This window comes from Rhodnius prolixus, unplaced genomic scaffold, assembly GCF_049639745.1.
Source record: "Rhodnius prolixus isolate KJV_2025 unplaced genomic scaffold, Rpr scaffold_7, whole genome shotgun sequence".
Lineage (NCBI taxonomy): Eukaryota > Metazoa > Arthropoda > Insecta > Hemiptera > Reduviidae > Rhodnius > Rhodnius prolixus.
Window position 1 is genome coordinate 9,380,044 of NW_027411582.1, and position 15,003 is coordinate 9,395,046.

Here is a 15,003-nt window from a genome sequence, read left to right on the forward strand (position 1 = left end):
GTGTTCAGATTTTTATTTCTATTCACATACCCATTCTTAGTAAGAAATAAATATTCAAGTTAATATATCTAAATAATCAGTTCTCTGTAAGAATTGGTTACTACTATAATAATAATAATAGTAGCCATTTATTAAACATTATTCATACAAATACATAATATCTAAATCAGCCGAAGCTGTGGCCACTTACTACTATTATAGGACTAAAAATAATGAGAGTTGATGGCCTTAGCAGAAAGTATTTAGTTTCTGGTCCATAGGTATCATTCATCAGGATCTTTTGACTGTGTAACTGTAGTCAGAAGCTGTAATGATTAACATAAAAATATTACAAATTTGCCTATAAGGATTATCAATTTTTCACCTCTTTTAGGAACATCAACAACCAAAACTAGCCGACCTAAAGTGTAAAATATATAATGTATCCATCTTTGCCATGAAAAAGCAAAGATGGATACAAAAAAATTAGAAAATTCCAGTAAAACTAAATAAGATTTTGTATTTACTCCTTTTTTTCTGAATCTCTAAATCCAAAACTAGCCGACCTAATGTGTAAAATATACAATTGGCATGAAAATATACTGTTAGTAATTGAAAGGAAGGAAACTACAGTTAAACTGTGAAAGATATTGTATTTTTCACTTTTAGCTGAAACATTTCAACCAAAACTAGCTGACCTAATGTGTATAATATACGCTTGCCATGAAAATATACTATTATAAGCAGAAAAGAAGGAAACTACAGTGAAACTCTGGAAGATTTTACACATAACGCGTTTCAGTTTTCCATTGGTCGTTTCTAGGTTGATTTGTTTAATTTCAAGCCGAGGCATTTGTCTTTAGTTCATTGTTAATCGTCTTCTTGTGGCCTCTTGGAAAGATAGAAATAAAAGTCATTAGATATACATATAGAGTCATAAATAAATTCATTAGAAGGGTAACAATGCTACATCCTCAATACTATTACATGAATTTCGTTGTACTCTGTTGCTAACATTATAATTTTATGCAAGATGTACATTATACTCATTAGGTTGGCTAGTTATGTGTGTAGAGTTTCAGGAAAAATTGAAAAATGCAAAATCCTATACGCATAGGTCGGCCAGTTTCAGACCTAGATATTCCGAAAAATGGGAAAAATATATATATAATCATTACTATTTTTATATGGATTTCCGTTTCTAACAATATATTTTTATATAGACAGAGTTAGAATGTACTGACAAGGTCGTCCTTATTGGAAGATAGAAGTGCAAATATAATTGGAAAAAGTAGAAACTATACCTTAGATAGTACAATTAGAAGGTAATTTCCTCCACTGTGCCAAACCAGACCAGAGTAAGAATGTACAGACAGGGTCGTCCTTATTGGAAGCTAGAAGTGAAATGTAACTTCCGTCTCAGAAGTCCTAAGGAATGACTAGATTTAGAGTTTACAGACAGGGTCACTTTTATTTGAAGGAATACACGTTAAAAATAGAATTTTAGTTAGTACGATTGAACGGTAACTGCCGTATCTAAAGACCTAAAACCACACCTGAGTTGCAATGTATTCTGACAGTCTCTCTTATTGTATGGTAGTACTGCGCGTACAAGGGGAAATAGTGAAAATTCAACCATAATTATGATGTTTAAAAAGTAACTTCTGTCTCAAAAGTCACAAAGTAAGACCACTGTAAAAATCTACAGTTCGGGTCGTTCTTATTTAAAGGCAGAAGTGAAAAAACATTAAGAAAAATAGAAATTCATACCTAGTTAGTAAGATTGAAAGGTATCTTCTGACTCTACAGAGCCAAAACCAGACCTGTTCTACAATGTAGACTTACCGTCTCTCTTTTTTGAAGGGACGTACTGGGCGTACACGGGGAAAAAGTAGAAAATCAAGCCTAATTATGATGGTTAAAATTAATTTAACTTCTGTCAGTAAGGTTTTAAAACCAGACCACTGTAGGAATCTATAGTTCGGGTCTTCCTTATTTGAAGGTAGAAGAAGTGCCGACCCAATAAGAAAAATGGAAATTTATACCTAGTTAGTACGATTGAAAGGAAACTTCTGTCACTAAGACTGAAAACCAGACTAGTGTTACAATATATACTTACAGTCAGTCCTATTTGATGGTAGTACTGCGCGTACACGGGGAGAAAGTTTAAAATTAAGCCTATTATGAAGTTTAATAAGTAACTTCCGTAAGTATATTTCTAAAACCAGACCACCCTAAGAATGTATAGTTCGTGACGTTCTTATTTGAAGGTAGAAGTGTAAATACAATAACAAAAGTGAGAAATTTAAACCTAGTTAGTACGATAAAATGGTAACTACCGACTCAAAAGTCCCAAAGCAAGACCTGAGTTAGAATCTACAGACTCGGTTGTCTTTATAGGAAGCTATTTTTTTTTTTGCGCATCAACAGCTGAGGTTATTAGCGCCCGGAGCTTTGTCCAGTGTACTGCCGGCCTCCGGACAGTGTTCTCTCGTTACAGACAACACTGTCCATCACCGGACAGTGAGCTGTAAAAAGCTCCTAGGAAGAGAAAATCTAAGGGTCAGCTGCTGGATTCGAACCCGGTATAGGAAGCTATTAGTTCAAAATTCAAATATGAGAAAATTTAAGAATTAAAAAAGAAGGAAAACTACTCTGGGAATAAATTCATTAATAAAACGTATTCGTTGAATAGACGATCAGCATTATTTCACAGCATTCAGAAAAAATGATATTCGATCCGCACTCTAAAACAGTATAGATGTGGGCTCAATTAATCACAGTATTAAATTTTTAATAATAATATAATTGGCCATGTTTCTACTACTACTGTTTTCCATCGTGTTGCTGTTGAAATAATCTGAAACAAAAATTAATTATCTGGAAATAGATAAAAATAGTTACACAAAAATAGCTTTCCGTTTTATATATATTTCCGCCTGCTCTCCAATCGTACAATAAACAAATAATAAGAGATTTTCATTTATACCACAAATTTTATTATACTTTTCTTTTTTTTTTTAGATTAAAATTAAAACAAAAGTATATATATTTATATAATTTGTTTTTAATTAATCAGCTTTTCATGAGGGGTAATCACTAAAGTTGTAAAGTGAATATTACATTTTATAAACGTTATCTATTATTTATTTACTTAATTTTGAATTTTTAAAAGAAACTGTACATGAAATAATCTTATAAATAAATGATATTGGTTTACTTATTTTTTTAGTAGGAGAATATACCCTTCTAATGTAATTCGACATTTTTTTTTTATTTTTTTGTTCCTTGCACCTTTAATCACTTTTTTGTGAATATGTAGTAATATTAAATGTTTTATTTATTTTTTTTTGTGGTGTTCTTATATACCCATAATTTACAGATATATAAATACACATTTAATTAAGAGATATACGAACATCAAAAGTAATTTTCTTTTTACACTTAAAACATTTAGATAATTCCTTTCCTTTTTTTTTTTTTTTAAAAAAAATTCGAAGTAGTTCTTTTGAATTGCCACAAATTAAATTCAACTCTTTAGAACTTAAAAAAAAGTTAATAAGCAGCAAAAATGATAGTTGTACAACAAAATATTAACTTTTAGCTCAACTGGTTTCGAACCAATTTTTATTTATTTTTTTTTTTTGTTTTTTGTTTTGCTACATTACAAAAAATCGACGAATAGTTTTCTTCTTTTTGAATAAATTGTGTTTATTATTTTATTTTTGAAAAATAAAAGATAAACACAATTAACACGAAAAAAAAATATCTTTCGTGGACAAATTCAAAATAATATACATATATATTTATATCATTAATATTATTATTACATTTTTTTTTTTCCATATTTTTATTTATAATGTATAGACATGATTCTACTAACAAAAAAAAAAAAAAGGTCAAATTCTTTGAACCAGTGTTTCTATCTCTCTCACTCTGCCATCTCTAACTAAATACAATAAAAATGGAAACGTCCTGAAATTATCTAATTGGAAATTTTCAATATTTGTATTTATGGTTTCAAGTTTTTTAGGCCTAAACACAATTTCCCCATGTTTTCACTAAATAACAAAAAGATAAGAGAAAACCAAATTATATACCCATTTAGGGTGCTAAGTATTTTAAAACATTTAAGTATTAATTGGCGCATGTATAATATATATCTTGATAAACCGAAGTTATGATACTGTTGGAGTATGGATGAATTCGGAGAAGGTTTCTCAATGATAACAATATATGTATATTTTGAAGTAATAAACATCTGAGAATATTTCAAGTACACTGTCTGACAGCGTTCTGAAGGATACAGCCGACAAAGTCTAATCACCAGAAGGCCTAGGAGTAGAGGAATTAAATAAAAATGTATAATTAAAAAAAAAAAACTAGTTCAGAGGCGGAGTGGCCATAATTTTGACTAGCCTTCTTGCAGGCCTCTGGGCCATTGTATTCACATTACAGAAAACACTTTAAAAGCTGGATTCAAACCTGGGATCACTACGTAACCACCGAGCAAATTCTTTTTTCTTAAAGAGATTAACTAAAGCAAATTATTTTGGCTACCATTATAAATAAAATACAACAACAAAGTTATTTGCACTGGAATCAATGTGATAGGGGGAAGGATTACTGAATGATTTTTTTTTATTTTTAAATGAGAAGAAAATTTTCTTTAGTACATACAATGTTGATTAATTTTATTTTTCTTCAATAGGATTATATATAGAAGATATAGTTAAAAAATTCGTAGGAAACATTTGCCCGACTGTATGTCATGAAGAGAATAATTTAAACAAGAACATGGAAACAAATTAGAAAATAAATGTTTTTCCTCCCTACTTTTCTTTTTTAAAATATACAATTCTTTTTTTTGTTTTTTGGTCTTAAAAAAAACAAAAAAATCTATGAATCCTTTATGGGGGTTTATCATCACTGGTTCCTATTTTTTTCCCATATTTTTTGTTTGAATGTTGTTTATTTTAATGCGGCTGTAATATAATATAAATATATTTTAATTACAGGATTTGATTCATTCAGTTTCTTTAATTTACTATGTATAGTTCACTTACTTCATTAAAAACCTAAATTTAATTAATATTTGTTTTTAGTTTTAATTCACTAATAACTACTTTGTTTTTTCTTTATTTACATCGTATATACCAAAACAAATTAATAATATTAATTACTATTTTAATAATAAAAACAGAAAAAAAAAAAACAAATGAGACCAAGAGAAGATAGAAAAAATATATATATAAAGATATGTAAATAAAACACATATTTAAAAAAAAAACCTGTTTCTTTTGTGGCAAAATATTTTACTGAATATAATAACATACATTTTGAAATGTTTCGCCAGAGTCCAATTGAATAAATAAATTTGGTATTACTGAAAACAAAAAAGAATTTTACGGGATTTATTTTATTAATTATACCCGCCTAATATTTTTAAAGCAAATCATGAATTCACTACAAAAAGAAAATAATAACAAAATATGCAAAAAAAACTGCGATCTATTAGTTTAGTTTGCGTTTCGTTGAAATTCGCACAGTTTTCATTTATTTCTTGTTATGAATTTTGTAATGAAATGTTGAGGCCATTGCATTGAAGAAAATTAAAAAAAAAATTCGCATTTGGCCATACACGCTAGTATACTCGTGCACGGAGGGCATTACAGCCTGCTATTTAACCAAGAATGTACGTTTGTCCTAAATAAAAATTGACAAAATGGCCAACAACATTACTTGGTAGAGCTGATTGAAGCCTAGGAGTGCACTTTTCGTTTTCCTTTACCAAGATACGTCTATCAGGTGACATTCTATGGCTAAACTATAAGAACAGTCTTCTAGATAATATACTTTCCATTCTCTTATGAGTCGCGTTGAATTGTCTTTCTAATTAGGAAAAGAGATGTTGCCCCACTCATTGTTACGGTCGAAATAGAAAATTAGGATTTTCACATCTTGTATTACAATAGAAAAAAAAAATTATTCCAATGAAGCAATCAAGAGCTGCTATAGGGCTCGCACTGATTGTGTGGACTTTTTGGAATGCCTCCTCCTTTTCCAAAATGTGTTTACGTCTGAAAACAAATTCAGTAAAACCAATCTCACTAGGAAAGGGCTGATAAGTTGCTAAAGAGAAAGTAAAGTGAGAAAATCCAACCAATCTGACCAAGCGTTTGACTAAAAGAGAGGTAAGTGGGCATCTGGCGACAAGCAAAAGGAACTTGCAACACCAAATGATTGACCCATTAGCTTGCTCTATAAGAATCATCTTAGTATGTTTCAAAGCCTTGACTGGACACTCCTTCCTAACAGATTTATACTGCAAGGTAGCAGACTCAGTCCTTAAAACAACTAAATAGAATACTTTTATTTATAAAACCATTCAGTGAACGAACAATAAGTTTTAGAGGCTCTTCCGAGTCGTGATGCACTCTATAATCGCTTCCTTGATATAAAAGTCTCGGAAAGATTTGAAGATAAGAACGTAACGCAAGGTCCACGAGCACACGAACTTTGATCGTAGAAATTTCATCATAAATCATTGAAATTAACAGTTTAAAAAATTATTACATAAAATTATTTTAATTTCTACAAAAAGAAAAGAAAGTAAGTTGAAAAATTACTGAAAGATGCTGATCAAAAAAAAAAAAAAAAAAACACGATATGCCCCAAAAATAATAAATAAATAAATTATGGCGGGAGAACAGCAGCGCTTTATTACATCATTTTTCATTTATCATGGTCCCGCCTTAATTTTTTTCCTAGAAAAAACTTTCCATATATTTCAACAATAAAGCAATATAATCCACACTTTTTGTGTTGGTATTTAGAAATTTTTCAAATGTAATTACTCTATCTAAGGAGATGTGAGTTTTGAATTCCATCATAATGACATTGTTTTTATTAAAAAAAACTGTCTTCTAGGATCAAAATAATTGACCCATATTTTTTTTCTTTTTTATTAAATTTAAAAACTCATAGATCTCATCACGAGAGAACAAGAGTTCTTAAAAATAAAATAAAATAAAAATATGAATTTACATATAAGGTTAATATCGAAAAAAAATAACGAATAAAAAAAAAAATATACAAAATATTTATAAATTAAAAAAAAAATTATAATAATATAAAGAGAAGCAAAGAACGGAAATTTAAGACAGAGGAAAATTCTCTTTTTCTCACTATATCACTCAATCTTTCTTTTTTCTTTTTTTTTTATAAGAAATACACAAATTGAAGTATTATACAAAATAATAGTAATAATAAATCCTAATTATATAAAAACATTTCATACTTGAACAAAAATGATTTTTTTTACTTTTACAGAAATTTAAAAAAATGAGTGCTAATAAGAAAAAAAAATTGAATTTTTTTTTTGTTTTTTAAAGATCAATAAATCTAACTTTAATCATTCAAAATTTAGATTTTTGTAAATAGATATATATATATTATATAGCTATTTATAAATATATTATTAAATTATAAAACATTGGATGTGTAATTTGTTTTGGAAAATAAGAAATATAATTTTGAGGGGGAAATTTTGGGGCTAGCGTTCACAGTTTCATTTCATTGTTGTTTACAATTTTCTTCCCCACAGACTTTTTTTTTTAGTTTTTTAATTTTTCTTCTTTTTTTTTTTTTTTTTGGAACGCCACCTTAAATTTCTATTAATTATTAATTTTATTTTTTGTTTGAAGGTCACATCAGTGCGAGATTAGATCGCAAGGTAGAGAAGTTGTTTGTGTTCTCATCGCCCATCTGGACAGTTCAGAGTGCTCGCATACTCTCCCGATTACCTGCAGTCAATATATTTATAATATAAAAATACAACATTATAAAAAAAACAAACTATTAATTAATAAAGTATTTCAATGAGGATGTTTATTTAGTGGATGTTTATTATAAAAATAGCAGTTTTTCGAACTAAAGAAAGTACGTACGAGGGTCGTTTGAAAAGTCCGTGCAAAAATAAAAACTACTTAATTTTTTGGGGTAAACCTTTATTTTTCAACATAGTCTCCTTTTAGGCTTATACACTTCGTCCAACGCTGCTCTAGTTTGTTGATCCCTTCCGAATAATAGGATTTGTCCAAGTCTGAAAAATAGCCATTCGTTTCTGCAATCACCTCCTCGTTTGAATAAAATCTTTTTCCCGCCAGCCATTTCTTCATATTGGGGAACAAATAGTAGTCCGAGGGAGCCAAGTCCGGAGAATAGGGGGGATGTGAAACGAGTTGGAACCCTATTTCCATTAATTTCGCGACCACAACTGCTGAGGTGTGAGCTGGTGCGTTGTCATGATGGAAAAGGACTTTTTTGTGGGCCAATCGTGGGCGTTTTTCTTGCAGCTCGGTTTTTCAAACGGTCCAATAACGATGAATAATATGCACCTGTAATAGTTTTACCCTTTTCCAGATAGTCGATGAGGATTATTCCTTGCGAATCCCAAAAGACAGTCGCCACAATCTTTCCGGCCGAAGGAACGGTCTTCGCCTTTTTTGGCGCAGATTCCCCCTTGGTAACCCATTGTTTAGATAGTTCTTTGGTCTCAGGAGTGTAGTGATGTATCCATGTTTCATCCACAGTGACGAAACGACGCCTAAAGTCCTGTGGATTCTTCTGGAACAGCTGCAAACCGTCCTTGCAACACTTCACACAATTTCGTTTTTGGTCAAGCGTGAGCAATCGCGGCACCCATCTTGCGGATAGCTTTGTCATGTCCAAATGTTGATGCAAAATATTATGTACCCGTTCATTCGAGATGCCCACAGCACTAGCAATCTCACGCACCTTCACTCTTCTGTCATCCATCACCATATCATGGATTTTATCAATGATTTCTGGAGTAGTAACCTCAACAGGGCGTCCAGAACGTTCAGCGTCACTTGTGCCCATATGGCCACTCCGAAAATTTTGAAACCACTTATAAACTGTTCTAATCGAAGGTGCAGAGTCACCATAATGTTTATCAAGCTTCTCTTTAGTCTCCTCAGGCGTTTTGCCTTTCATAAAGTAGTGTTTAATCAACACACGAAATTCTTTTTCGTCCATTTTTTGAAAATCACTCGACTTCATCGATTCAAATGAATGCCAAACACAAAGAAATAGACCGATCTGGCTGAAACTTGGTGCATGTTCTTCCAAGAGATGCTACTAATTAAACATAACCTCGATACGCGCCAGTGGTGCTATCTCTCTGACTTTGCACGGACTTTTCAAACGACCCTCGTAAATTATAAAATCCACCACCATATTTCTGATGTTCGCGAAAACACAATAAACACGAAGGGAAGTACCGAAACCGGCGTTCAAGAACATAATCTTGTATCACAGTCAAATTCATCACACGTTATAGTTTCGAGAACCAAAAATTGCAAACGACTTTCTTCTTTAGACTACCAAGCTCTTCTCAACAGTTTCTGACGACTTCAAATTTTTTCAAAGAAGATACTTAGCTTAACTATAAATAAAGGGGTTAAGAAGATGTGTGTCGTCCCGGAACTCCTTCTTACATTTTCAAAAGAATTTAAAACATGATCAATTGATTATTGATGAACAAAAGCAATTTGATCCATCATAGCGCACGCAAGTTTACTGTATCCCAGATATGACAACTCACACTATACTCAAATAAGATGTAGATATACGCAAATTATTTGATTTACCTAAACATTCTTTACCCTAACTTTCAAATCAATCAATATGAAATTGATTAATCTACCTGTGATCATGTATTTTTCGTGCAATAATTGTCAAGGATAGATTAGACTAGGGCGGCCTCAAGGCCTACGCCACTGCGACCCCTTTGGGTCTACTCCCCTAACTTTAAAGCTCACCCTCCAGACCTGTCCTTTTAATCAGTCTCTTAATGCTGGAGAGTGACTCCCTGGGTAAAGCTCACAGGCCTTGGTTTTTCCTCCTCGAGAAATAACATCCTTAGCCACACGAGCCCCTCACACTGACACAACACGTGTAGTGCCGTTTCCTCTTCTTCCTGGCAGAACCTGCAGAGGCTATCATCAGCCAGGCCCATGCGACGCATGTGTTTTCTGAGTCTGTAGTGGCCAGTTAATACAATTACCCTACAATTATCCTTATAGCCCCACACGGCCTTGACGGATTAATTCTGCAGTCAGCCTCGGCGAATAGCCTTTAATAAACTCCTTCGCCTGTCTCTGCCCGGTGGTGGCAATTGTCAAGGATATTTTTCTTTTAACTCCGACTTTAGACAATATTATTTTCCACTAACTTTTTATAAACTTTTTACAACTGTACGAGGCACTAACTAAAATGCACTTTAAGGGAAGTATGTCCTCCAGAGATCTGATGAAATACATAAACCTCAAGAAGAGATGATAACATTTTACAATACATTTTTTAGTGAACTATCTCCCTCCAGACAGAATTCTTTCTTAAATCGAAAAAAAAATACTTCACCGTTTATTTAATAAAATTTCAGGGTATAATTTTATATAATTTATTGGCTATTAGTTTCCCATAATTGTTATTTATATTCAATAGGGCATCCGGTGATATTAAAGATTAAAACCTCCCCCAAAAATTTATGAAAAAATTAAATTTACTTATAAATGATTTAGGAAATTTCAGCTTTAAAACTATCTTGAATCCACCATACTTAATTTGCCCACTGTTCTAATCATAATTCTTTAACTTAAAACATTACGATGTAACTAGGGATACAAACCAGAACCTTTAAAAGGTTAAAAAAAAATTCCTAATTGTCTCTTAATTGGCTTAAAGCAATGGAAATTTCTTCTGTTAATTAGTAATTTACAATAGTTCATTTAGGTTTAATTAAAAACAGTACAATACGTTCATTATTCACTAAATTGTGAGAGAAATTTATTTGAAATTTAAATCTTTGTAACATTCTTCTTGTTAACTATTTTTTTAATTAGTTTCACGTTGATTTGCTTTAAACATTTTCAAGATTTTGTTTTTCTTCTATCTTTCTTCTTGAAAAGTTGTATCTTATTTCAAGTTAAGGATTTTTGTAATAAATTTTCCTCTATTAAATACACTTCTGATACTCCCACTCATCATATCGTAACTTTTTTTTTGTATTGTATTCACGTACACCAATGTTAAAGCGATTCTTTTACAATTCAAAACTTATTATTGAAATAATTATTAAACTATGTTATTCAAACCTTGCGTACCTATTTTTCCCTTCACAATCTCAATAATCCCTTGAACTTTGGGCTTAAGTGCTTAGAGGGGTATTAAAATAGATAAAAATAAATATTCTTCCTAATTACAATCACCTAGGCAGCACTGCTTATCCATAAAAAAAAATTAGGATCCCATTAACAAGTACATATATAATGTAAAATAATATAATAATCATACACTAAATTGGCAAGGATGTCTGAGTTGGAAACACCCCGACGGCTTCTGTAGGAATATGTACACAAATTTTATGTTTTTGTTTGTTGGGCAAACTACACAAAGCTAACAATGAGATGAAAAAAAACCCAAAAGACATCCGAGCTTTTTTTTTTAGGTATGTAGATTACCAGAATTTAGTGATACCATGAAGGTACGATTGGGACTAATGAAAGCTCAATAAACTTGCAAAATTTCGCAATATTAAATTGCAAAAGGAAGAGGTGGAGAATGAATGATCGGCTCAATGTTGGTTTCAGAAATTCAAGTCTGAGGATATCTTTAAGATGATCCGCATCCAATTCACTATTAAGAATTTCCTTCATTCGAATGCGGCAAAATGCACAGTCTTGTGTTTAATCTAAGAATGGTCCATTAGTCATGATGTAGAATTTCTTCAAATTATCCATCAATCCATGGATTCTTCTTCTTCTTGGTCCGTTTTTACGAACTACATTCCCTCCGATAAAATCGGTAAAAAAAAAATGGGACTTATAAATGCTACAAATTATGTATCTAAGATCTTCCAAGTTTTTACACTTCATGTTCTTCATGAATTGATATCTCTTTCTGTTAGGACTTACTTGTTTTTCTAAGGAATCTTTTGAACAGCCAGCGTTCGAAGAGGCTAACTTTTCTCTTATTTGATTCCAATTTCCACTCCTCAATAATAGTACAGACCATATATTCAACTCTTCACCATTTTCTCCTCGGCTCAGATTGGAAAGGGGAGCGTTTATAAAATGGACTCCGCGGCTATTCCCATTTGAGTGTCTCCCTTTATTAGGATTTCAACCTCCATTAATTACTACTCTATTCTTTATTTATTTATTACAAAGATTATTCTTATTCGCGTTTTCTTAAAATTTCTAAATTGACTTTTTTATTCATCCCATTATAAAAAAAATAATTTTAAAATTAATTGAATAAACAAGAGAATGAAAACGGCACAATTCACATGGCACATTGTTTATTTATTCATAGATATGGTGGAGATGAAAGAAGACAAGGGAGAGGCAGCCAATTATAAAATAGCCGTTTACAAAAGAGAGTTTCAAAGTATCTCAGAGGCCAAATCTTTTTTGTTTCCTTTTTTTTCTATTTTAAAAAGTTTAAAAAAAAAAATGGAAAATTTGTTTTATTAATTTTTTTTTTGTTTAATTTTTTATTTATTTTTTTGTATTTTTTTTTAATTATTTGCCGAAGGGTAGAGTTTAGCATCAGTTTGGCCAGTATAGTCTGGGTTGTGATGCTGCCTGGATCTTCTATTGGGCTCACCTTGTCCCTGGCTAAGTTGTGGCGGGCCACCGGCCGCACCCGGCGCAGGGGACGGCGCCGCCTGGTTAGATGTGCCGCCTCCGGCCGCCCCAGCACCACCGCCTCCTCCTCCGCCACCACCGCCTCCGCCACCGCTCGCTGGCAACATTGTTACACCGGAGCCACCGCCGCCCACTGCTGATTTTTGTTTCAACATTGTCCAATCGAATGTATAATCATACTGATGATTTAACGTCCTAAATAGTATTCTGAATAGCTGGCGAAGATACATATAATCTGGGCCCTCTTCGAAACGTAATCCTCTGCAATAGTTGAGGTACATTGCAAACTCGGCTGGAAATCCCTGCAAAAATAATAAATTTTATTAAAACAAAACATGATTAAACAATCATGTAATATATTTGTGAACAGCCAAAAGATTATAAAATATTCTTCTAAACTTTGCAATTTTAGTCAAACAAAAGCGATGGATGGTAAATCTATCTGAGTAAAAAAAGTAAAATAATGTCTATCAGGCTGGCTTTACGTCCAACTTCTGATAAAGTGTCGCGGTCGGAGGCGGATAGCAAACATTCTTCACTGCATATTTCTATTTTCACCATTAAATGAAGTCCAAGGCCTAGACTGGAAATCGAACACAGTAGTTCAACGCATCTTAGCTTCGCAGGCCTCGCCTCTAACCACTCGACTATCGAACCTATCTCCAGTAGACGGCATATGATAACAACTATTAATCCTCTAAGAGATTCACACAATTCTGATAAAAACTCTTCAAACTCAAAAAAAATTTAGCACCATTTGCAAGTGGCAGTGAAGAAGTTGGTAAAAATTGCACACAGCAATTTAATCTTCACTAAAGGTTTTTGAGCAGATGAACACTTTTATAAGCATGCACAAGATTAGTGAACGTTTTTTTTCTTTGTAGAGGGACAAGTCAATAACAGTATTGACGCACTTTCTGTTTCCGAAACTTAAATGCCCAGGAATGTATGTGCTGGTCAGACGAATAAAAGGAATAACAATTCTTTCTTAAGGCGCCACGGTAGCCGAGCGGTTAGAGGCGAGACCAAAGTAAAGTTAATATGTATTGTGGTACTGGGTTCGATTCCCGGTCTTAGGCCTTGGATTTTATTTAATGGTTAATATGAGAAATTTACAGTAAAGTATGTTTGCTAGTCGCCTCCGTCCACAGCACCTAATTGGTAGTTGGACGTAAAGCCCCGCCTGAAAAAAATAGGCAATTACTTTACTTTTTTTAATTCTTTCTTGAGAGGTTTCAGAGAATTATCTTCTCTTATAATCTACAACATTTAAGTACATTTTAAATTACCTGCAAATAGAGCTTCAGCTCAATCAATCAATTGTAAGATTTTTAAATACATTTCCTTTAGAATAAGACGTGTGCATTTTTATAGCGAACTACGACATTTATTCTGAACTTATCAAAGACTTTTAAGATTTTCAGTTAATCATCTCCAAAGAACTATTGACAACGTATGTAGGTTATTACATAAGAAATTAAATAATTAAAGAAAACATGGTACCTTGCATAAAACTTCAACCGGTGTTGACATCTTTTTTTCACTAATTTTCTCGTACTTCTGTTTCTTTGTTGCAGCCTGAAAAATCAAAATGTGATTAATGATCTACGTTAATAATGCTAACGATTTCCACCTAGTTAAATTTATTTATTTAAATAAGAATACAGTGGTAGCTCGGTTTTCGAACGACTTGACTTTCGAACAAATCGCTATTCGACCAAGAAATTCGAGAAAAAATTGTCCTGAAATCTGAAAAAACATTTGGAACTCGAACACCCGAGATGAACCGAGTTGTTTTTATATTTACACTTAGATAGATCTTATTTCTTGTTTAGATACCTTGTTTTTTTACATAAAATATAAAAATTAGGCCAGTAAAACGGCATATTTCTGGGGCTTAGAAACGAAATAACTACATAGTTTACATTATTTCTTATGGGATAAATTGTTTCGGTTCTCGACCAAATTGGTTCTCGACCGCACTTCCGGAACGAATTGTGATACCACTGTATTTCTTTAGGAATAAGTTTTAGAAATGGACTTCACAAATTGTTTCAATATGTGAAGAAATACTATAAAACAATTTTTAGCATACGTTGCAAGTGTGGTACAACTGTTTTCTATTCAATTACCATCACCAATTTGAACGATGTGGAAGGTATTCGTGTCGAAACTATCAGGAGTTCTATCATGTTCAAAACTTTGTTAAGATGTACTGGCTAAATTTTTTTTTTTGTAACACAGCTATTCATCTACACCTGCTGAGTTATTTTGCAAAACAATCCTTGAC

At 32.1% G+C, this 15,003-nt stretch overlaps 1 protein-coding gene across 5 annotated transcripts in view; it reads right to left on the reverse strand.

Annotated features, from left to right (window-relative positions):
* Positions 1-2,890: 2,890 nt before the first annotated feature.
* The window catches only part of CkIalpha (Casein kinase Ialpha), an 83,574-nt gene continuing 71,461 nt past the window's right edge, over positions 2,891-15,003 (reverse strand). For 3 of the 5 annotated variants that reach the window (XM_074113864.1, XM_074113866.1, XM_074113868.1), the window contains 2 exons: positions 14,217-14,291; positions 12,348-13,015 (listed from right to left, as the gene is read on the reverse strand). In XM_074113864.1, the coding sequence (XP_073969965.1) occupies positions 12,584-13,015; positions 14,217-14,291 (507 nt within the window). In that variant the 3' untranslated portion in view covers positions 12,348-12,583. Of the gene's footprint in view, positions 7,785-12,347; positions 13,016-14,216; positions 14,292-15,003 lie in introns of those variants that run through there. The other 2 variants (XM_074113865.1, XM_074113867.1) reach the window with 1 other exon arrangement.